General features: G+C 30.8%; 3 protein-coding genes across 3 annotated transcripts; 2 read left to right on the plus strand and 1 right to left on the minus strand.

The window, feature by feature from the left end:
• The first annotated feature begins 1,197 nt into the window (after window positions 1-1,197).
• Window positions 1,198-4,028, plus strand: LOC107495641 (E3 ubiquitin-protein ligase AIP2). Its single transcript, XM_016116811.3, has 5 exons — window positions 1,198-1,489; window positions 1,956-2,184; window positions 2,287-2,489; window positions 3,055-3,270; window positions 3,628-4,028. Exons 1-5 carry the CDS (start codon window positions 1,343-1,345, stop codon window positions 3,775-3,777), a joined length of 945 nt encoding a protein of 314 aa, XP_015972297.1. The 5' UTR covers window positions 1,198-1,342; the 3' UTR covers window positions 3,778-4,028.
• Window positions 4,029-6,913: 2,885 nt separating this feature from the next.
• On the minus strand, window positions 6,914-10,845 carry LOC107495614 (RNA demethylase ALKBH9B). The gene is made up of 6 exons (XM_016116779.3): window positions 10,522-10,845; window positions 9,377-9,889; window positions 8,416-8,501; window positions 7,961-8,271; window positions 7,741-7,812; window positions 6,914-7,641 (listed from the first exon to the last, which is right to left on the minus strand). The coding sequence occupies exons 1-6, from the start codon at window positions 10,712-10,714 to the stop codon at window positions 7,311-7,313; spliced, it is 1,506 nt and encodes a 501-aa protein (XP_015972265.1). The 5' UTR covers window positions 10,715-10,845; the 3' UTR covers window positions 6,914-7,310.
• Window positions 10,846-13,157: 2,312 nt separating this feature from the next.
• LOC107495479 (uncharacterized) lies at window positions 13,158-16,209 on the plus strand. Its single transcript, XM_016116627.1, has 6 exons — window positions 13,158-13,332; window positions 14,964-15,055; window positions 15,152-15,330; window positions 15,430-15,563; window positions 15,653-15,834; window positions 15,919-16,209. The coding sequence occupies exons 1-6, from the start codon at window positions 13,158-13,160 to the stop codon at window positions 16,207-16,209; spliced, it is 1,053 nt and encodes a 350-aa protein (XP_015972113.1).
• The last annotated feature ends 6,648 nt before the right edge of the window (window positions 16,210-22,857 follow it).

Raw genomic sequence — 22,857 nt, forward strand, 5'->3', positions numbered from 1 at the left:
TAACCTTTTTGAGCTGGTTAACAACTAATTATTTTCAGAGCTAAACTTGACTCCAAGCCATCATAAGTAATTGAGGATGTTGAGATGGAAAAATAGATCTGATACATGTTTTGTGGTATTAAAGTTTGCATTGATTGTGAAGCAGGTTTATACGTTTATTTATATATAATAGGTGTTAAATTCAAGTGAGTTCAACATGGATTATTCTACCAAGTTCAAGACATGTCTTTAGATTTAAAGAAGGACTAATCCTTGTGAATCTGAGTTTCATTTAAATGGATAGGATTCAAATTTCCAATACTTAATTAAATGGACGAGTGAGCTAACTATTCAATCAATCCAAGTTAATTCAATAGAATGTCATTGAATAAGATATTGCTGAATACAGTTATGGCAGTGATAATTGTTTCATAAATTGATAAATATGTATATAATAAGTTAAATATTAAAAAAATCACTTTAAAATAAAAAATTGTAAAATTTTAGACTCTCTAACACAGTACCACTGATCTAATATTGGAATATAATTCTTCCAATACCGTATATGCTCATATAATTGATTCATTATTTACTGTTTATATAAAAAAGTTTAACGTTACATTCAAATTCAATCTTTATAAGAGTTGTTTTTGTTAAAAAAAGGAAATCTAAATATTTATTTGAAAATTATTTAATATGAAAAAAAGAATTCTATTTTCTTTAAGAATAGAATTTATTTCTATTTAAAACTTAATTTTTATTATTTAAAATAGGTATAATATACTAATAGAAAAAAATTCAAATTTAAAGAGTTTGTGAATGGATTTAAAAATCAGATTTTTTTGGTTTAATTTACAAATTAAAAAAAATAAAATGCATGGATTTGAATATTCTAAATTTTGAATTTTACTTTAAAAAATAAAATATAATCTATCACTATTTATTTCATGTGTAGGACAAAAAAAATATAAAAAAATATTTAATAATAAAAAATTTTAATTTATCTTCTAAAAAAATATAAATTTATAGATCCAAATTCCTAATTCCTAACCTTCCAAACAAATTCTGCCTACGCCGTTGCTTGGCAACAGCCAACCGGTCAATTTCTGTCTCTTGGGCTTTCTCTCCTTTTGAGCATTAGACTTTAGTTACACGTGGCATAGAACTATTGGCTGAGTTTCTGAGACATCAGTAGACGCGCTTGTAGAGGATCGTTCCGCTGGTTTCCCCCTTCGGAAGAAACAAAGCTATTTCAGAAGGAACAGCCAAACAGAAAAGAAGAAGAAGAAGAAGGGTTTCTGAATTTTGATAATTCGATCTGAATCTAATAGGAAAAAGAAATCATTTCAATTTCATATATAAAATGGAATCGGAGGATTCGGTGAGACTAGAATTGGAAGAATTGCAGAAGCAATTGGGGAAGAAGCAAAGATTCGAGAGCGCTGTTTCCTCTCTCAAATCCATGCTTCAGAGCAAATATCTATCAGCTTCTCCATCTCTTCGTAAATCTGTATGCTTCTTTTCTTCTTCTCTTTTTATTTATTTATTTTATTTTTTTTTGTTAATTCATATTCAATTTCCCAATTCTGTTTTTCCGACTAGTTAGAAGTGTTATGAGTTGGTTGTTATTCTTTATTCTTGGAAAGAGCAGATTTTTTTTAATGTGCTAGGGTTGATAAGTATGGATGGTTGAATATAATAATAAATAAACAAAATATATAAAATGTTCATGAATTGGTTCTGATTACTGATTTTTCTGATTGATGTTTTCTTTTAATTTTTAACTTTTGCTAATAATGATTTGTTGTTAGATTATATGTAACAAAGTGACTATGACTACTATAAACCTTGATTTGGCTTATGATGTGTAACTTCCCTTATCCTTGAAATTTGATATACAAAGGAAATGTTGCTAGTCTTTGGTGAAGAATTAAAAACCAGTTTTGACTGTGGTGATGTTGGATTGTTGGTGGCAGTTTTATTCGGTTATATGCCGAGTTGCTACCGTGTTGAAGACTAGATATACGGCACCGGGTTTCTGGAATGCTGGCCTAGGCCTGTTTGAGCAGGCTCAATTACTTGTTACTGAGCCTTCTGAGAAGGAGCACTTGAAGACTTGCATTGCTCAGGCCAGGGAACACTTGCATTTAGAAGATAACCCATCACAAACCTCGCAGCCTGCAGCGCAGAATAATATGAATGGAGGTGATTTTCTTTAAACAAATATATGTTGTTTTTTTTTTCTATTTTCTTGAGGTGCTATTTATTTTTGTATGTGTTCATTTATCGCGTACTGTGTTGTTTCAGGATATCTTTTCGAGGGGCATCTTACTGTAGATCCTGAACCTCCTCAGCCTCAATGGTTGGTGCAGTCAAACCTCTTGTCAACTGCTGCTACTTTGTTTGCTGCTGAATCGTCTCAAGGTTCGGCAGCGACTGATACCACACCAGAGAATGCAGCTAATGTGCTTCAAGAGCTTATAGATAGATTGGAAGAAGTCATGCCCCTGGTATTCATTGAAAATCCTTTCATATGTTTCTTCTAAACTCTCGTTATTTAGATTATAATACTTCCCATTTAGGTAAGTTTAAAGACAGAATTACAATGTGGTTTAGTTGTACTTGGAAACGTAAGTAAGCCTAGATATTTGGGGTTTGTTAACAAATTATTTAGGCCTAACTTGAGTGCACCTAGTTAAATTTGAGCAAGCATTCCTTTAAGTTATATTTGAGTACTTATTCATGTCACACATAAGATAAGGAACCAAAAGAGACTTCATAAATATAAGCAAGGCTCATTTTACCTCTCTATAAATGATGTTCTTTTTCACTTTCTGCTTTGGTGGATCTGTCATCAATATTGGTACATCAATAAGACAGTAACTAGATATAAATAACCTACCATTCAATTGAACTCATATTGTTTAGTGCTTGGTTGGATTATTATTTTATTTTATTTTATTTTCTTGCATGCTTTTTTTATTGTGTGCATGTTTTCTGGTATGATCAAAAGTTCCATTGCTACACTTTGCATTGCTTTATTAACGACAATTTGCTGTAATTTATTATGGTTAGATGATTGAAGATGGTCCTATGGCTCCAAGGGCCCCTCCTGCCAGTAAAGAAGTCGTGGCGAGACTTCCTGTCATTACTCTCACAGAGGAAATACTGGCTAAGCTGGGGAAAGATGCAGAGTGTGCAATTTGCAGGGAGAACCTGGCTGTAGATGACAAAATGCAAGAGTTACCTTGCAGGCACACTTTCCATCCACCGTGTCTAAAACCATGGCTGGTATTATTCGTAACATCCCAGATTCATTCGTGTTCTATGATTTGATTATTTATTTGATTTTTTTAATAAACCATCAATCTTTTCCCTGACCAAAAACACAAGGGACAAAGTTGCAACTCAAAATTTCAGAGTAACAAATTTGTTCCTCGCTGAGAAGATACTTAAATCATCATATATGGATTTTTATGGAATGACAATTTTGTCACCCTTTTGTCATCTGTGTTTCATTTTGGGAACAAGATTAGGGTTTACTCTTTTATTCTTGAAGCAAATTTATGTTTCTGATAATGTGGCATTCCATAATTGAATGAGACGATTAGATATATGGTATGATCAATTTGATCATTGATGTGGTAGGATGAACACAATTCTTGTCCGATATGCCGGTATGAGCTGCAAACTGATGATCATGCCTATGAGAGCTGGAAGGAACGGGAAAAGGAAGCTGAGGAGGAGAGGAAAGGTGCTGAAAATGCCGTTAGAGGTGGTGAATATATGTATGTCTAGATGGCTATTCAGTGTAGGGTTAATATACATAATAACATGGTGGTGCAAAACTGTTATAATTTATAAGGTTTCAATTGGTGAAAAGTATAATATCAGGTGTATTCTTTGTCATATCAAGCAATAGATTTATGTTTCCTGCTAAGCCTTGAGCTTTTTGGAGGTTCTCTTATCATGGTTGTCCCTTGAAGTGTTGTTCATATCTCAAGTTTGCATTGTTATTGAGCAAAGATTGTTGTACTAAATTTCGTTTATCGGCCGCCTTTTTATTTTATTCAATAATATTTAAAAGATTTCGTTAGCAAACGTTCTAAAGAGGTTAATTAAAAATACTACAAAAAAAGCTTTTATAGAAATTACAAAATAAATGTTAATTTTTACTTTCTTAACTAATTCGTAATTATATCCATATTTAAAATGTAATTTATCAAATTGATTTAACTTTTAAATTTTATATTAGAGAGAGAGAGAAGGGATTTGTAAGAGATAAGGTTGAAATTTGGGAAGAAGAAAAGTAAAAGAGAGTATAACAATTTAACATAATCAGTGAAGGTTAATATACCCACACGAGTTAACATAATCAGCAACTCATTACTAGCTACAAATTCTTATATAGAATTCAGATCTTAGCATATTAAATTGAAAGACATAGAAAACCGATTTACGAATATACTTGGTGGGATACTTAGTTAAGTAGGTAGCTTATAAAATTTAGGGGTTAATAAGCATTTTTATTTCCATTTTCGATGAAAATAAAAAGTTCAAATTCGAGATTTTTAGGTGATATTTAGTTAAGTAGGTAGCTTATAAAATTTAGGGATTGATAAGTATTTTTATTTCCATTTTCGATGAAAATAAAAATAAAAAGTTCGAAATCGAGATTTTTAGGTTACGATATAGAGATAGTGTCATTTGAATTATGATTTATTGACGTTGTTAGTTTAGAGATTAAAATTTTATAGAGTTATATGTAGTATATGGGATAAAAATTTATTTGTCCCCCACTCAATAAATAAATTTGACTCTACTATAATTTTTTTTTATCTATCTCTGATTTCATAATGTATAGAAAAAAATCCCACTATTTTATAATAATATCGTATTGATTATAAAAATAATTAAATAATAATAAAAAATAATTAAAAATTAAGTCAGTAATTTAAATTTAAGTACTAAAAACATAATTTTTGTATGTTCTCTAAAATTTTAATTTTCTTCTTTTGTTATTATTTTTTGACTCTTTATCTCTTAATAAGACTCATTAATTTCATTCTTTGATTTTTTTATTCAATTAAAGATTTATTTTTATTTTTTTATATTTTTAATTCATTCAATTATTTTACATTTCATTTTGTAATTATATTATTGTATATTTTTTTTGTTACATGATTAAATATTATTGAATAACAAGATCTATTAGTAATTTAAATTTTGAAATTTAGTAATATTAACTAACAACAAAGAATAGTTAAAATGAAAAGTAACATCTAAATATATGGATATTTATTAATGTTTTTTCTTTTGAAGTTAGTTCTACTTTTTTTAGTAATAACGACATCAATTAAAAAAAATTAATTATGAATATTATAAAGAGTCAATTTCATAATCTTATAAGACATGAATTTTTAAATATTTATTTAGTAATATATATATATAATATATAATTGTATTAACAATGAAAGAATTATTCTATCTTTTTAAAATATCAAATTTAAAAGAATAAAATTCTAAGTTATATGTTATTATTTAAATTACTATATAAGTGGTTTAATTTATTAGTTAAACAGCTAGAAGATTAATTATATTTTATAATAATAAAATATAATTATAAAATTATTATCATCTTATACATATATTGTCCCATTAATAAAATTTTTTGGATCCGTCAGTGGTTATTAGGATATCTATTATTTACTTCCAATTTATATACACATCTCTTGAAAAGATAAAGTTTTTTTATTTTTTTATTTCATTTGACTCTTTCGATTTTTTATTTTAGGCTTGATTTTTGTATCTTTGAGTATATAGACAAAGTAATTAAAGATAAAATAGAGCTTTAATTAAAATTAAAATACGTATTTATTGAGTTTTTTTATTTTATTTAGTATTAAGTACGGACTCTTCGAATTGATGTGTATTTGTTAAATTTCTTTATTTTTGACATTCATTTTTTCGTTTAAAAATATAATTTTGTTATGAAAATAATTTTTTAAATCGACAATCAATCATAAAAATTAAAAGAATACATAAAAAATTAAAAATATTGACAAAAAAGTTGGCTTTTTGTTTTAAATTTTTACTTTAATATTTATTTATTCATTATTTTATTAATAAATTATTTAAATCAATAAATTTTGATATTAATTAATTGATTCGTTTGGTGTAAAACTAATTTTAATTTCGATTTTTTTGTTTCGATTGATGTTTTTTATTGTTATATACTACCATAAAAAATATATAACCAACTATATATATAAGAGATATCGAATTTTTCTAAAATAGTATAATAAGATAGTAATTTATTTCATATTGATACCATATAAAAATTAATTATTAATTTAATAAAAAATTAGATAACTAAAATCGTACATTTAATAAAAATATAATTTTGTCATTTTAAACTATTAAAAATACATTTTAAAAATAAACCAACCAAACATATAACATATTTTTATTATTTTCGATACTTAGAAATAAATCTTCTTTTTACAAACCCATTTCATTCTCTAAAATACAAAAAATTAAAAATAATTTTTATTTTTCAAAAAGAAAAATTTAGAAACTAATCAGGCCTTTATATTTTCTACTTTAAATTTGTTTATATTTGTTGTTATCTTTAATAAATTCTTTTGGCGTATTTTTTAGCAAAGAACAATCCACGCTAAGATTGCTTTGCCACAGTCTTTTAATAGAAATCAACCATATTATATATACATAAAGAAATAAATTAAAATATAAAAAATATATTTATGTACAAATGTATAATAATTAATTTTTTAGATACACAACAATTTTAATAGAGATTAACACCGGTAGAACACACTTTAAACTTTAGAGATGGTCTCAAGATTTTCAGGTATTATGTCAAACTCGAAAAAAACAAGAATAAAAAATCGATATAGACTACACCAATACCATACTAAAATAATCAGTGAGGTGAACATTCACCTAAGTTTCTTCAAGTAAAATTACAAATGATGTGGAACTGGAACCTCTGACATCAAAGGGATAAAGAAAAAAAATACAATCAATTGATGAACTTGAAAACATTACTTAACTCATCTTTTAAACTGATCCAACTTTAAAATCTCAAATCACCAAATCCCATTATTAACTAAATGTTTACCTATAAACAATCAGTACCGTATAATGCATCATGCTAAAGGACTCAAAGCACTACTTTCACTAAATCACAATCCTTCTTGATTTCAAAGTCACTCAATAATAAGCTGGAACCCGAATAAAATTGAAAAATTGCAGATGTGTGAAGGTTTCTTGGATACATGAACCTTGGATCATGATGATACCGGTTTCTTTCAACTGCTAGGCCTTCCCCTACTCCACCGATTTGAAGATCTTTGTGAACTATGATTTGAATCGCGGGGCTCTGAATATGATCTTTGTGAACTATGATTCGACTCACGGGGCTCTGAATATCTATCGCCTCTAGTCGCAGATCCCATTCCTTCGTTTCTGCCACCTCTCCTGTCTCTATTTCTTCTAGGATTACGATTGGATCTCAATCCGGTTGATTTCTTTTCCCTGTCATTATCATAGGCCAATGGCTGGATACCCTGAAGATCAGGTTCTGGAACATGCCCCATAGGCCGCTTCGCAGGATCCATTCTTCTAAATGTGATTGAAATCCTAGTAGAAATTTTGAGAAAAAGACCAGAAATCAATTAATTAGCCATTAGTGTAAAAAGGAACAGAGAAAATATTATATCATTACATACTATTATATACCTTTTAGTAGGAACTGCAGGAACACAGTGCTTAGCTACATCAGCTCCATTTCCATTTAGGACAAGTACAGACCTGAAGGACAAAGACCAACTATAAGATTCTGATTCCTCCATAATAATAGCAAACTGATAAAGAATTCAAAATAACTATACCTAAAAGCATGTATCAATTGATCAGAAACTAATACATGTGCAGTAGATGAATTTGCATTAATACTTACCCAACGGGCAGGGGAATAGCAAGTGAGCCATCAAATTCACCAGGGCCTATAACCTTCAGGTTTGATCCAAAGAGTATGTTGCACTCACTGAGAAAAGAAACCGTGCAGAATGGCCGAACAAAATCATGATTATCTATGTGCGGAGGTATACAATCCCCTTCTTCATAGATATTTACGATGCAGCTGTCTGGCACACAAGTCGGAGGGAGTACATGCCACTTGATCAGCCTTCGAATGATGACCTTAAAAAGATCAGGTATAGGATCTACCATTTCACTTTGAAGAATACCAGGTGGGTTACCATCTCTATCCTGTAAGCATAAATTAATATACATTGCATCATTTTATCAAAATCAGCAGAAATAATACCGCACCACTAGGCATTAGTATTGCTTTACTTCCAAATAGAGCTTATTTAATGAGAAATCAAAATTCAGCATGAGAGAAATACTAACCACTGCATAGTTGTAACAGCATCCAAATTGGATAGTTTGACGCCCCTTCCCCCTCATCCACTTTTGAGGAGCCGAAAATGTCCGATCTGAAAAAGTTTAAGAATAAGCATCATATGTTCCCAAGAAATAATAGCAATCAACACAAGTTGTCAATAGAACTTAAGAATGAACATTATATAAAGTTCCTCTTCCACTCCTTTCTTAAATTAGGCACGCTTTTTTGGCACTTGTCACCTCCATGTCTAGCAACATAAATCTTGTCATTTGACTACTTCGTCCATGGTGATATGATAATAAAACAATACATATTCTATATTCTATAGCATATAAACTATATATTCACGCCCGTCTCACCCTTTTTTACTTTCAGCACACATTTTAATACTCTGAAGTCTGAATTTCCATCTCAAATTGAATTAACTAGACATTCTTTGAAGAACAAGGAAATATAGAATGATGAAAAATAAAATCAGCAATACAAAAAAAGAAGAAAGGTGGATATTGGACTTATTAGCAGTTGCCGGAAAACACATCTTAATAGGATAGAGAGACAACAAAGTGAAAGAAGTGAAAGTGATATCAATAATTTGTAATCTCATCAGAGGCATAAATCTAAACTTTGAGGTGAAATTATAGATAATCAAATTCATGGTATTACTGTTCTAGATATCAGCCATTTTTCTATGTTATCCAAAGCATTTAGTTCTCTAGTTAGTTTAGACAAACTTTAACTGTGTCCTAAGCAGGCATGCAATGTGATCACAATTTTGGAATTGAGTTAATTTTATTAGGTTTCGGTACTTCTCTGTCAAACATGTAAACTAGGGAAGGATCTCTCAATTCTAGTATTATCAGATTATTACAAAACAGTAATACCATACACACCTTAACAATGGAACAAATTTAAACACTCATCATAACATAGAAAAGATAGATATAGAATTAGGGTTAGAACATAAACCTTTCAGTTCCCCTTTCCTTCCCATCTCCTGCAGGGAAGCAACATAATTGACTATCCTTTTCTGTTCAGCAGCACTAAAAATACCCGTGTGGAGTTCGAGCCCTTCAAGGATGTTAACAAGCTTTCCATTAACTCTCTCAAAGCACATGAAATCCTTCTTACGCCTCACATTCATGAACCTAATGTATTCTCTTTGCTCCCTAGGCAAAGTAGGCTTCTCCGGGGTAGCTTTAGCCACTTCTTCAAGGTTTGAATTAGAAGCTGGCACAGCTGTACTGCCATTGATGGTTTCATGCTCTTCTTCACCAAACTCATCTTCTTGAGCCATATCAGCCCATGACATGCGCGGACTCGGCGTCTCAATTGGTGAATTAGCCTCAGCACCATCTTTCCAACTCCCAATTGAGTGAGTGTCACAATTATCATCATGATTGTCGCTGTTCTCATTGGATTGGCCATTGCAAACCTCTGAACCATTGGAAACTTCCTTTTGACCACCACAATGGGAGAGTTCTGCACATACAAAAGAACCAATGAAGCACGAAACAATAGGAACACATATTCAAGATTTAAGTAACCCTAAATCATTATATATACAAAAATAATTTATTTTACTACCCAATGGCAAGATATTTACCCAGTCAGTATCAAAATTAAACTCATTCTATTATAGGTGAGAATTTCACATCTTTATGTGAAAGAATCGTTGCACTGACATTGTGCTGGAATCATATTCTTGTTCAATTACAAGCAAAACTTCCATGCATTTATAATTACTTTACATAGTCATTCAGTATAAATTAAACATCTATCATAGTCGGCAGTTACATAAACTTTAGATGACATTCCAGTTTCATATACATATATTAGATGACACTGTATTAGTTCACTTAAATTATTCTCATAAATTAATTTTTATAACAATTCAAAAGTAAAAAATTAAACTTTGTCTAAAATATTTAAGGGTTTAGAATACATAAAACTTATTGGAATGTTCGTACGCACTAGGTCAAGAAATCAATGAAAACAAGGTAAAATTAGAAAGAAACATCAAAATTCACTGCGGAAAATCGAAAACGAAGCAAAAACCAGTTGAAAAAAGAGAAACTTGGACGGGATTCGATGGTTTTGGGGACGGAACTGACCTGGGTCGATGGAGCGGATTCGATCGGAGAGCGATTGGGTGCAGTGGTTGCAGAGATCTTTGGAGAGGAAAGGGAGCCAATTCGTGAAGAACTCAGAAGCAATTCGAAGCTCCGAAGGTTGGTAATTGAGAAGGAAAGGGTCTTTGGATGCGTGAGATTGATGAGGTCGTTGCCGTTGTTGTTGTTCGTCCATGGCGAAGACTCAGTGAGTCGACTCGGATGGTAGAACCAGAAGCGAGAGAAGAAAGATAGAGAAGAAGAAGAAGAAGAAGAGTTGAGAGCAGAACTGAAAAGATGCTATGCCCCTTTTTGCTGCGTTTACAATTTTCCTTTTGAGTTTGCTGTTTATTTATATACACAGAATCAAATATATATAAATAAATATTTACTTGTATTTCAAGTTTTTGGTGACTACTTGTATGTCAAGTTAAGAGGTAAGATGAGCTTCAAAATTAAATAAAATCATATCTAATCTAATTATTTAGAATAATGATTCGATATCAATTTTTTGAAAAATAATATTTTTCTAAGAATTTAAAAGATATGATAAGAATAATTAAATATATATTAAACAAATAGTTTTTTTTATCATATTGTTAAACCTTTTAAAGATTTATTTATCTTTCATATCTTTTGATAGTTAACTCTTGTTGTTTTTGTTGCTTATCAAAAATTCAGATGGTGATTTTTTTTATATATCTTTTATATCTATTCTATGTATATTTATTTATATCTTTTGCATCAATTTGGAATTGGGTTAAATTTAAAATTTGAATAATATCTATCAAGTTTAGATTATTATTATAATGTTATTATTGGAAATTAAGTTATATTATTTTAACAGATTCGATTTTTTTTGTCAAGATCAATTGACATCCGGCTGATTTTTTTTATATAAAAAAAATATTTTTAATATTTTTGTTAAAAATAGAATTATTTAATATAATTAAAGTGAATAATTTTTTAATTAAAAAGTTAACACATAAAAAATATATTAAATAATTTTTATAATATTATAATACACTTTAAATATTAATATTCAACTTACACTATTTTTATTTTCATATTAAAAATTTATCTATATGATATTGCCTACAAAAACAAAATAAAACAACAATTAACCATTTAACTCAAATTTATTATCATCGTAAAAGAAATAAGTTTGCTTGACCAACCTAATATTGGTACACACAATACGATGAACTATCTATAAATTCAACAAGAAGATAATTATCAAAATATAGTATTTCAGTTTGAAAATAGAAGAGAAATGGAAAATCCATATTAGAATTCAATTCTTGTACATTTATGAAAGTATCATCCCGAAAGTGTGGTGTACTTTCTATTACTATTAGCAGGGATACTGTTAATTAATTTTGTATCCTAACATACTCCAGCGAGATACTGAATTAATTTTAATATGAGTGTATAGTGTAAAGTGTAAACTTAGTGTTATACCAAAATATTTAATTAGAGTGGTGTACTACACACGTATAGGCCTAGTAAATTGGTTAAAGAAAAATTGTAAATCATGATTAGTTATTATTACTAATAAGTAATAACAGCTAGGTTGAGGAGGAGATTTTTGTTTTGACTAAATTGAGAAGGAGGTTTGAAATTAATGGATAATTTTTTTTAATTCTTTTAAAAATTAAACCGGTCGTCATAATTTGTTTTAATAACTATATTCATTTAATTTAACAATACACATCCATATTCAAAACAAAGGCATCGTAACATGGGTATACTAAAAAAATTAGCCGCGTAAAGCGTAATATTGTACCTAAGGATATCTCACTTTGTCTTCACAAAATACCTACTTCGTCTTTAAACTCGTAAAAGATTTTCTTTTATTAACTTATATACACATAGCTAAATTTCGGGCAATGTATTGAATTAAATAAAATGACTCTCAAATTTATTATAATACATATTTTATAAAATAAATACTAAAATATATTTTTTTTATAAATTATGTAAACTGCAATAGGAATATTGTGGTTTACAAATGCACGTAATCTGTTATAGGAATATTGTAGATTACGTTGGAAGAAAATTATCACATAATTCGCGGTAGGGGTGTCGCGGTTTATGTGTGTGTTTGCAGACGTGCATAAACCGCTACAAGAGTCTAGCAATTTATGCTTTGTCAAATTCGCCTATATATACCACTCAAGATAGGGAGTGGGGCATTTGAGAAGAGTCATTTTCACACTTTCACAAATGAAGAGTGAGGAGAGCTTATTGGTTCTAGTCCACTGCTCTGGTAAAATAAAAAAAAGTAATAGGCATGGTATTAAGTTCACTAATAAAGTACCGCTGAGTGCTTTTATCCGCTCGATTGATACTTTGTCGGATCTGAAGAGGAACATATTACAGAAGGCAGAGTTGTGTGTGGCCAAGTTGGTAAAGAAGGTGTTCTACAAGATTCCGATGGCGATTGTGTCAAGTGGTATGTAGTATGAAACATTTGTCACAGGGTTAGATGAAGACATAGGGGTCTTGTTTCATTGTCGGCGGAGTTTTTCGGAGGTGAGAATACACTAGTTGTTTGCTAAGTTAGAAGACCATGTGGACACTTCTGGGACTTCAGCGCCAAATCCTCAGTCGACGATGGTGGGGGTGCTTATACTTCGATGCCTGTAGTTGTACCTAGTTGTCTCTTAGCTGCACCTTCACTTGTTCTAGCACTGGCAGCTAGGTCACCTGGTTTGATTACTGGTCTTGTTGTTGGTGGTGAGCTGGATCACGTTGAGGACGCGATGCGGGAAGATGATTCGGACAATGAGCCCGATCACATATCGGGAGATAGTGAGGAAGAGACTGTTGAGTTAAGAAATTAACTAATATAATTGATGATGACAAACATTATTTTATTGGGCAAAGTAAATAATTAGTGTTGATTGTTTTATGATTATATGTGGCTAATTATTTATTGATGCAGGCCAAAATCAATACACCAAGGTAGCCAAAACTAAAAGAAATCAAAGACAAGGCTGAAGGGCTACAAAGCAAATAAAAGCCCAAAGAAAAAATCAAAGCAAGGGATCAGACGGGCCAAGCAAATCAAATCCGATCCAAGTCCGTTAGCAACAAATCCCTCCAATTTGATCTCACATCATAAGCAACGTTCAATTTTGTGTGTTGGTCAGAAAATCAGAAAAGTGAGAGAGAGAGCTTATTCCTTAAGTTATTCACCAAAGAAGCAAGAAAGAGAAGGTTAATCAAATGGTAGAAGTCCAATCACCAACATCAATTTGTATCAAGAAGAAGTTAGAAGTTAACGGTGATTTTATTTCTTTCTACATGCATCTCATTTTCTTCTCCTCTTCCCAACTCTCTGCTAGTCCAAAAATGGAATTTATAGAAAAATTGATTTTTGTTCAACTCTGCTGTGTATCTACGGTTGAAAATGAGTCTTGGGAACCAAGTTGTTTTTCAATAGCTCAGATCTGGTTTACCATTGAAAAATTTGTTCTGGTTGCTGTATTGAGGCTTTTGATAAAAAAGATGGCCAGAACCAAAGTTCCTAATTTGAGGAATAATGGAAGAAAGTGAACTGTTGGGTTGGTGAAGCACAGAGCTCAAGAAGTTGACCTAGGGAGAGCAGCCCAGCAACATGCAAGGCGATAAAAGAGGTTTGCTGTTCATTCAGAAGTTAAGGAGAGAAAATCAGAGTTTGGTGAGTTGTGTTATGTGAAGAGTTTCCTGAAGAAGTTCCTCTACTTGGATAATGCTTTCTTTCAAAGAAGCATTCAGCCAACATTGAAGAGCTAAATCAGAGACTTGCAAATCTGGTTTAACATATAGCAAAGAGGCTGTTGATGAAGTCAATCCCCTTCATGTTTTACAGATTGTAATTTACTTTTTAATATTATCTTTCTGTAATTTCTTGAGTGAAAAGGCATAATGAGAGAGTTCAAGTAAAATCCAAGAGTGGAAAGAGGCCGAGTGATACACTTGAGAGAAAAGTCTAGAGTTATTCTCATATTTCTTTAGGTATATCTGTGTCTTGTATCTTGTACCTGTGAGGTATCCCTTTCTTACTTGGATTAGCACTAAGAGTGAAGAGTTAGGTATTAGCATAGCCAATGTCAAGTTAGGTTAGAACTTGAGTGTGAAAGGATTGTGTCAATCCTGTGAAATTGGTGTATGTAATACTTTTAACTATAGTGGAAATTCCTCCATTATTGTGGAGGAGACTGGATGTAGGTTGCATTACACAAGGCAACCAAACCAGGATACATGCTGGTGTTAGCTTCTATCTTTTCTGCTATGTTTTGTTTTCTGATATTCATGAGACAAAATGAAATTGTCTCATAAATTGTCCGTTGCTGAGTTCAAATAGAATTAGAATTATTTGCTTTAAAGGGTTCATTTCAAAAAGTTAAAAGAGAGGCATAGATTTAACCCCCCATCTTTAAGCCTACTACAACCTTTAGAGACTCCAGTGGCCCCACCTGCACCTCAAGGGCCATCCAGTTCTGGGTCCCACCAACAACTGCCGCATTTCTCAATGCTGAACGTGGAAACAGTGAGTCAACAACCAGATGATGCACACACCTTTGGTTACCAAGGATTACACGAGGGCAATACTTCTGGAAAATTTTAGATTGGCCAATCTTTCCAGACTAAGGAGAAAGCTGTGATAAGTGTTAAGGATTATAGCATTCGTCGTGGAGTTCAGTATCGGGTTATGGAATCAGATCATCTGAAGTATATTGGGAGATGCAATGAGTTTAAAAGCGGCTACACGTGGATGATCCGTGTGGCACTTCGACAGCGCAAGGGTAACTGGGAGGTTAGAAGGTACAATGGAGTCCACACTTGCCTGGCTACTTCGATTTCGAGCGACCACTGACAGCTCGATTACCACGTAATTTGTGCGAGGATCTATCTGCTGGTTAGGGCGGATGCAGCGATTACCATAAAGGTGTTGCAAGAAGCTATTAAGTCAACCTACGGATCAGGCCTAGTTATAGGAAGGTGTGAAAGGCAAAGCAGAAGGCAGTCGCACAGATTTACGGGGATTGGAAAGAGTCGTATGCGGAGTTGCCCCAGTGGATCCTTGGGATGCAAGCAACGATGGATGGAACCATAGCCTTGTTGAAGACTTCTCCAGTGTGTGTAGGTGATAAGGTTGATGAGTCTACAGAGTACTTTTATCGACTTTTTTGGACATTCCCTCCATGCATTGAGGCTTTTAAACATTGCAAGCCACTAATCAGCATTGATAGTATGCATCTATATGGGAAGTATGGCGGGACTTTGCTTCTGGCTATTGCGCAAGATGAAAACTCGAATATACTGCCAGTTACGTTTGCACTTGTTGAAGGGGAGAATGCTGAGTCGTGGGCTTTTTTCTTATCCCACTTGCGTCAACATGTGACCCCATAGGAAGGGATTTTGGTGATCTCCGACAGACACAATGGCATTAAGGCTGCATTGGAGGTACCATACAGTGGTTGGAAACTGCCTCATGCATATCGGGCGTATTGCATTCGACACGTTGCAGCTAATTTTGCTCTCAGTTTCAAGGGTCAGGATGCAAGGCAGATGCTCGGAAATGCGGTGTATGCCAAGATTGAGGCCGAGTTTGATTACTGGTTTGATATTATGAGAACTGAGAATCCGGCCATGTGTGATTGGGCCAACCGACTGGAGTACGATAAGTGGACCCAATACTAGGATGGAGGCAGACGGTTTGGCCACATGACGACGAACATATCCGAGTGTATTAACTCTGTACTGAAGGGGACACGGAATCTTTCAGTTACTGTACTTGTCAAATCCACATATGAGAGGTTAGCAGAGCTTTTTGTCGTTCGAGGGTGGACAGCAAAAGCGCAGTTGGGATTAGTCCAACGGTTTTGTCAGGCGTTGGTCAAGGCGATAGAATGCAACTTGAAAGATTCCAGGTGCTTCACAATTACTCTGTTTGACAGACATCCGTCTGAGTATACCGTGGCTGAGACGACTCCTACCTGTAACTTTTCGCTTGGGACGTATCGGGTTTCCCTCAGAGATCGCACTTGTGACTGCGGGTACTTTCAAACTCACCATTATCCGTGCTGCCATACGATTGCATGCTGTGCTCAGTCCCAGTTAGACTGGACTACGTACGTCCATGAGGTTTATACCATCAGTAAGGTGTTCAGTGTTTACCAGATGGGATTTTTGCCCCCTATTTCAGAGGGTCTGTGACCACCGTACGCCGGTCTTACTATCGTTCCTGATCCTAACATGAGACGTGTAAGAGAAGGGCAACCGAGGTCAACAAGAATCCATAACACCATGGATGAGGCCGATACTAGTCGGCCGAAGTGATGTGGGCTATGCAGACAGACAGGACACACTCGCAGGACTTGCCCTCAGCGAGGATCCGCCCCCAGTGCCGAGGCATAGGTGTCATTAGGTCGTCATGATTAGCTTTCATTTTTCTTTCCTTATTTGTGTTCTTGTCCTGTTTTAGTTGTACTTACTGTTAAGTAAAGTTGTACCTGTTGTTTGTTTTACGGTGACGTTATTGTTAGCGATTCTCTATGTAGTTGTGATTCTTTTGAGTAAAGGTGTTCTAATTTTGTTGGTAATTCTATGAGTTCACGAGACTAATTTCAATTAAATCAAAGCACCAACCTATGTTGCGCTATACATAAAAATTGCAAACCAAACTTTCATCCAAAAACTTTCATGAAAAATGAACTAAGTCCACACTAAAGCATAAACTGCGACACCCCTACTGCGGATTATGTGATGATTTTTTTCGAATGTAATCCACGATGCTCCTGTAGCAGATTACGTGCATTTGTAAACCGCGATATCCCTGTCGTGGTTATTGCGGTTTACATAGTTTATGAAAAAATGCATTTCGGTATCCACTTTCCAAAATTTGTATTATGTAAATTTGAGGGCCAGTTTATTTAATTCAGTAAATTACCCCTAAATCTCTGATATGCTTTGTACCAGTTCAAATAATTATCACAATTGAATAAAATAAAAAAATTATGCATTTAAATATATTTTGAATTAAATTTTCAACTAAAATTTCACACTTTTTTCTTTCAGATATAAATGGGCAAACTATTCTACCGTTATCGTTATTATTATCATTATTGTCGTCGTTATTAGAAACAAGAGATTAAACTGGAGAAAGGCTCTGAAGAAAGCGTAGACAAATCTGCTACTGTCTGAAAAAGCGCAGACGAAATTGCCGAAAAGAACGGCAGATAAAACTGTCGGAAGAAAGCGCATACGGAACTGTCACAAGGAAGCGCAGACGGAACTGCGCGAAGGAAGTGCAGATAAAACTGTCGGAAGGGAACGCAGATGAAACTACTGGAAGAGAACACAGACTGCGGAAAAAATGGCGAACTGATAGAAAATTGTTGAAAATTGACAAAGGGCAAAGAGATGGCAAACTATCGAACGGTGACAAAAAAATATATGGTTTCTCTATTAGAATAAGTAAGTAGTGGATGAGCTAATCAGAAAAAAAAGTATGAAAAGTATGGTGATCAGAAAAGCATCAAAACATTACAAAAAAAAAAAGAGAAAAAATGACACGAAAAAAAAGTATGAAAAGTATGGTGATTTCACCAGACGAAAATTAACTTATCCTCCTCAAGAAGGATACCATGACTTCGATACCATGTTAGAAACAAGAGACTAAACTGGAGAAAGTGTTTTGTGTATTATTTAGGTTGTGTGTTCAAGTTGTCTAGAATGATACAATATAGAAGGGTATTTATAGGTGCTAAGAGAATCGAAATAATAAAAATGTAATATCTTATAATTGAAAAAAAATTGGTGTAGGGACCAATTAAAAGAAAAAAAGTATAGGGACTTAATTGAAAATTTTGCGAAACTATAGGGACCAATAGAGTAATTAAACCTAACTATTCAGATATGTTAAATAATGCTAATTGATCCTAATTATATTGTAACAGTTGTCATTATCTTTTTCTCCTTTTATGTGTTTCTTCTTTTAACGTTGTTGTCATCGACATTATTATCGTTGTTGCTGCCACTGCTGTCTTCTTTTTCTTCTTCTAACTAGTGAAATATGCATAGCACCTAAATAATAAAATATATTCGCAGCAAAATTCGTATGTATGCATAAAAATTTGTGTGCTATATACAAAAAATTGTATATTGTACTAATAAAATACGCATAACACATAAATTTTGGTGTGCAATACAAAATTTTAGTGCATAACATATAAATTTTGATGTGCAGCACATAAATTTTTGAAGAATTACATACCTAAAATATTGACTCACCCAATTAACAAAATACATTCGTAATAAAAGTTTGTGTGCTATATATAAAAATTTGTGTACTATACTAACGAAATACACACAACATATAAATTTTGGTGTACAGTAAAAAAAATTTGGTATATAACATAGAAATTTTGATGTATACCCAAAATATTGACTCATCTAACTAACAAAATATATTTGCAGAAAAAATTTGTATGTTATCTGCAAAATTTTTTGTGTCATATCAATAAGTTTGTATTATATGCAAAGTTTTTTGTGTTATGTTTTAAAAATTTGTGTGTTGTATTAATAAGATTTTGTACTCTCCAGTTTTAACCATGAATTTAGTGAAATGAACTTGACAAAAATAAGAAGTTTGGCAACAACTCAACGAAAAAGAAAGAACTTACAGTAAACATAGTATAACAGATTTGAAAAGTCCGAAATAAGACTCTATTAAAAAATTAGAGATGTCATCCTCTTCAAATTGTTAATGCTGCTCGCCACGTCATGGAAGAAGATCGACATCCTCACTAAACACTTTTTTCTTCGAGATTCCCTTCACCTTTTAGTTATTTACCTTTTCATTCCTTTTTTTTTATTGAATTATGGTATTATGACTTAAGTTGGATCATTCCACTTTTATTTTTATTGTGCTGTCTGTTTTTAGACTACCAATTTTATTCAATAAAATTATTTTTAATTTAAACAACAAAAAATTTTGTGTTCTCTAACAAAATTTTATATATTGTAAAAAATATTCATAAAAAAAGAAATAACAACATATGTACATATTTTTTTTTAGATTTTATACCAATTTAATTACATTTAATAATAAAAATATTCGTATATATAACAACACTCTAAAATATAATATGTATCCAGAGTATAAATTGTAGTATCACTTTAATCTAAAAGCCTGGAACAAATTTTAAAGTTATAGTCTTTAACAAGTCATCATATAAAAATATACAACATAAGAATTTTAACAGTCATTTGATTAGCTACTTAAGTTTATAAGTATTTTAATATAATATAAGTGACCGAATTAAATAATTTTATAACAATGTGGTAATACACATACTTTTATGAGAAGACACATTTGTTTGGTGTGTGGTTGGGGCATGTGTTCAATTTTCATTTGTTTGTTTTTTATTTTTAGATTTAGCCGATATGTATTTTTAGAATATATATTAAAATTATTAATAAAAGTACTTCAAAATTTTAATTTTTAATATATTCATTATACACTTTTTTTTTTACCAAAGATAAGAGATTCGAATCCGCAACTTCTTAATTAAGTATGAAAAGATTATGCCATTTGAGCTATTACTCATTGATATATTAAATAAAAAAATAAAATTTTTACCAACAATATTATTAAGATATACCCTTTTTTTAGCTAATTCCTTTGTTTTTAATTTTTATTTCTGTTTTAGTCATGAGCCCTAAAATGAATTGGTCATGAATGATGATATGAAGTCAACTAGTCAAGTCAATGTGGTTAGAAATTGGGCCCAGCAACTTCCACCCAATAACAGGGTGAGACCTCCAAATCGTGGCAAAATCTTCAACATATATATGTGCCAATTATTACCCTTATTACCCGCATTCATTTTATATATGCAAAATGAATTTAGATCTTCTAAAGTTTGAATTTCACTTTAGAGAGTAAAGTGTAATCTTTTATTCTTGAATAATTTATCTTTTCATATTTATTATTAATCCTACCTATGAAATTAATGATAAAAGATCACACTTTACTCTCTAAAATAAAATTTAAACTTTAGAAGATCCAAATTCATGCAAAATTAATTGAATAAGTTTTTTCAGGAAAAAAAGTTTATTATAAGTATTAATATGAATTTAATTTTGATATAATATAAATATTAATTTTATATATGTATTTAATTATGTAATATTACATTAATAAAAATAATTATTCTTTATATTGACAATATAAATAATTATAAAAAACGAATATAATTATATAATAGTTAGTATATCAAAATTAAATTCTTATTAATATATGTTAGCACTGATTTACTTTCATAATTTATTAATTTTTTTTTAAAATAGACTTTTTTTTGGTGTCTTTTTTAAAATAGACTTAAGAGCGTTTGGTGAAAGTTTTGTTATTTTCGTATTATTATTTATTACAAATGGTTTATTATTTATTCAAAAAATGCATACACTTTCCCACAGTATTGGAATGGTGGTTGCTGGTTGGGTATATGAATATGATTTCAGAAAGTCTTGAAAGAAGGGCAAAAAATAGAAATAAGTCAAGGGAGAAAATAATTTATGTAAATCAGCCAAAACAAAAACTGCTTTATGAATTTATCAATGTATATTTATACGTAGTTCGAACTAGCTTGATTCGAATTCCATTTCTACATAATTCGAATCAAGCTGGTTCGAATTATACACAAACACATGCACACACTAATTCGAACTAGCTTGGTTCGAATTACACACAAACACACGCACATACTAATTCGAACCAGCTTGGTTCGAATTACATGGTATAATGGTGTTAAAAAATTAATAATTTATTAAAAAAATGTTATTAAAAAAATAATAATTTAAAAATTAAAAAATATATTTTATTCTATACAAAATAATTTTAAAAAATGGATTAAAAGATGTTATGAGTACTATAAAAGTTTGTAATATTCTAGTGATTTAAGTAAATACATGATAAAAATATTTTTTCTTTAATTTCTAAATTATTAGTGACTATGTGGAGTATTTCTTTAATGTCCTAAGTCATTAGGATATTACAAATTTTTATAGTACTTCTAACATTTTTTAAGCCAATTTTTAAATTATTTTGCATAGAATAAAATATTTTTTGTGGTATAATTTAAATAAATTTATTAAAAAATATTCATGATAATTTTTTAATAAAATTATTTAAATTATATGGTGAAATATTATATGATTCGAATTACACATGGAAAAGTTCGAATTACTGATTCAAATTATATGGTGAGCAATTCGAATTCTATACAATACTCTTCTCCCCATTCTTGATAGCTCATGAATATTTTTTAATAAATTTATTTAAATTATACCACAAAAAATATCTTATTCTATGCATAATAATTTAAAAAATGGCTTAAAAAATGTTAGAAGTACTATAAAAATTTGTAATGTCCTAATAACGTAGGACATTAAAGAAATACTCTACATAGTCATAAATAATTTAGAAATTAAAGAAAAAATATTTTTATCATGTATTTACCGTAAATCACTAGAATATTATAAATTTTTATAGTACTCATAACATCTTTTAAGCCATTTTTTAAAATTATTTTGTATAACATAAAATATTTTTTGTAGTATAATTTAAAAAAAATTATTAAAAAAATTTATTAAAAAAATGTTCATGAGCTATTAAAAATAGACAGAAAAGTATTGTATGGAATTCGAATTAATAGCTCATTAAGATTTTAAAGAAGTCTCGTAATTAAATATTTTGTTAGTTTTTTTTAACGTATGAAATAAAAAATATATTTTTTAATTTTTAAATTATTAATTTTTTAATAAAATTTTTAATAAAATTTTTTTAATAAATTATTATTTTTTTAACAGCATAATTCGAATTATACCATGAATTACTGTGTGTAATTCGAACCAAGCTGGTTCGAATTAGTGTGTGCGTATGTATGTTTGTGTGTAACTGGTTCTAATTATGTAGAAATAGAGTTCGAATCAAGCTGGTTCGAACTACATATAAATGTGCATTGGTGAATTTATGAAGTAATTTTTATTTTGACTGATTCACGTAAATTATTTTTTTTGGCTTATTTCTGGTTTTTGCCCTAAAAAAATTCTATAAAAGAAGATATTATATAATAAAAAATTGAACAATTCACATAAATAAAATAAATTAAAAAATCTTTACGTAAATATAATATTGAGAAACGCAAATTCTAAATACACGTATTTTGCTACCCTTTGTTACAGATTATACTGAGAAACTAATTTCAAGAAAATTTCTCTATAACCTAAAAAAATGTGGTTACCAAACTAATATATATAGCCGAGAAAATTAATTAATTTCTAACA

The sequence above is a fragment of the Arachis duranensis genome, chromosome 6 (assembly GCF_000817695.3).
Source record: "Arachis duranensis cultivar V14167 chromosome 6, aradu.V14167.gnm2.J7QH, whole genome shotgun sequence".
In the NCBI taxonomy this organism is placed as follows: Eukaryota; Viridiplantae; Streptophyta; class Magnoliopsida; order Fabales; family Fabaceae; genus Arachis; species Arachis duranensis.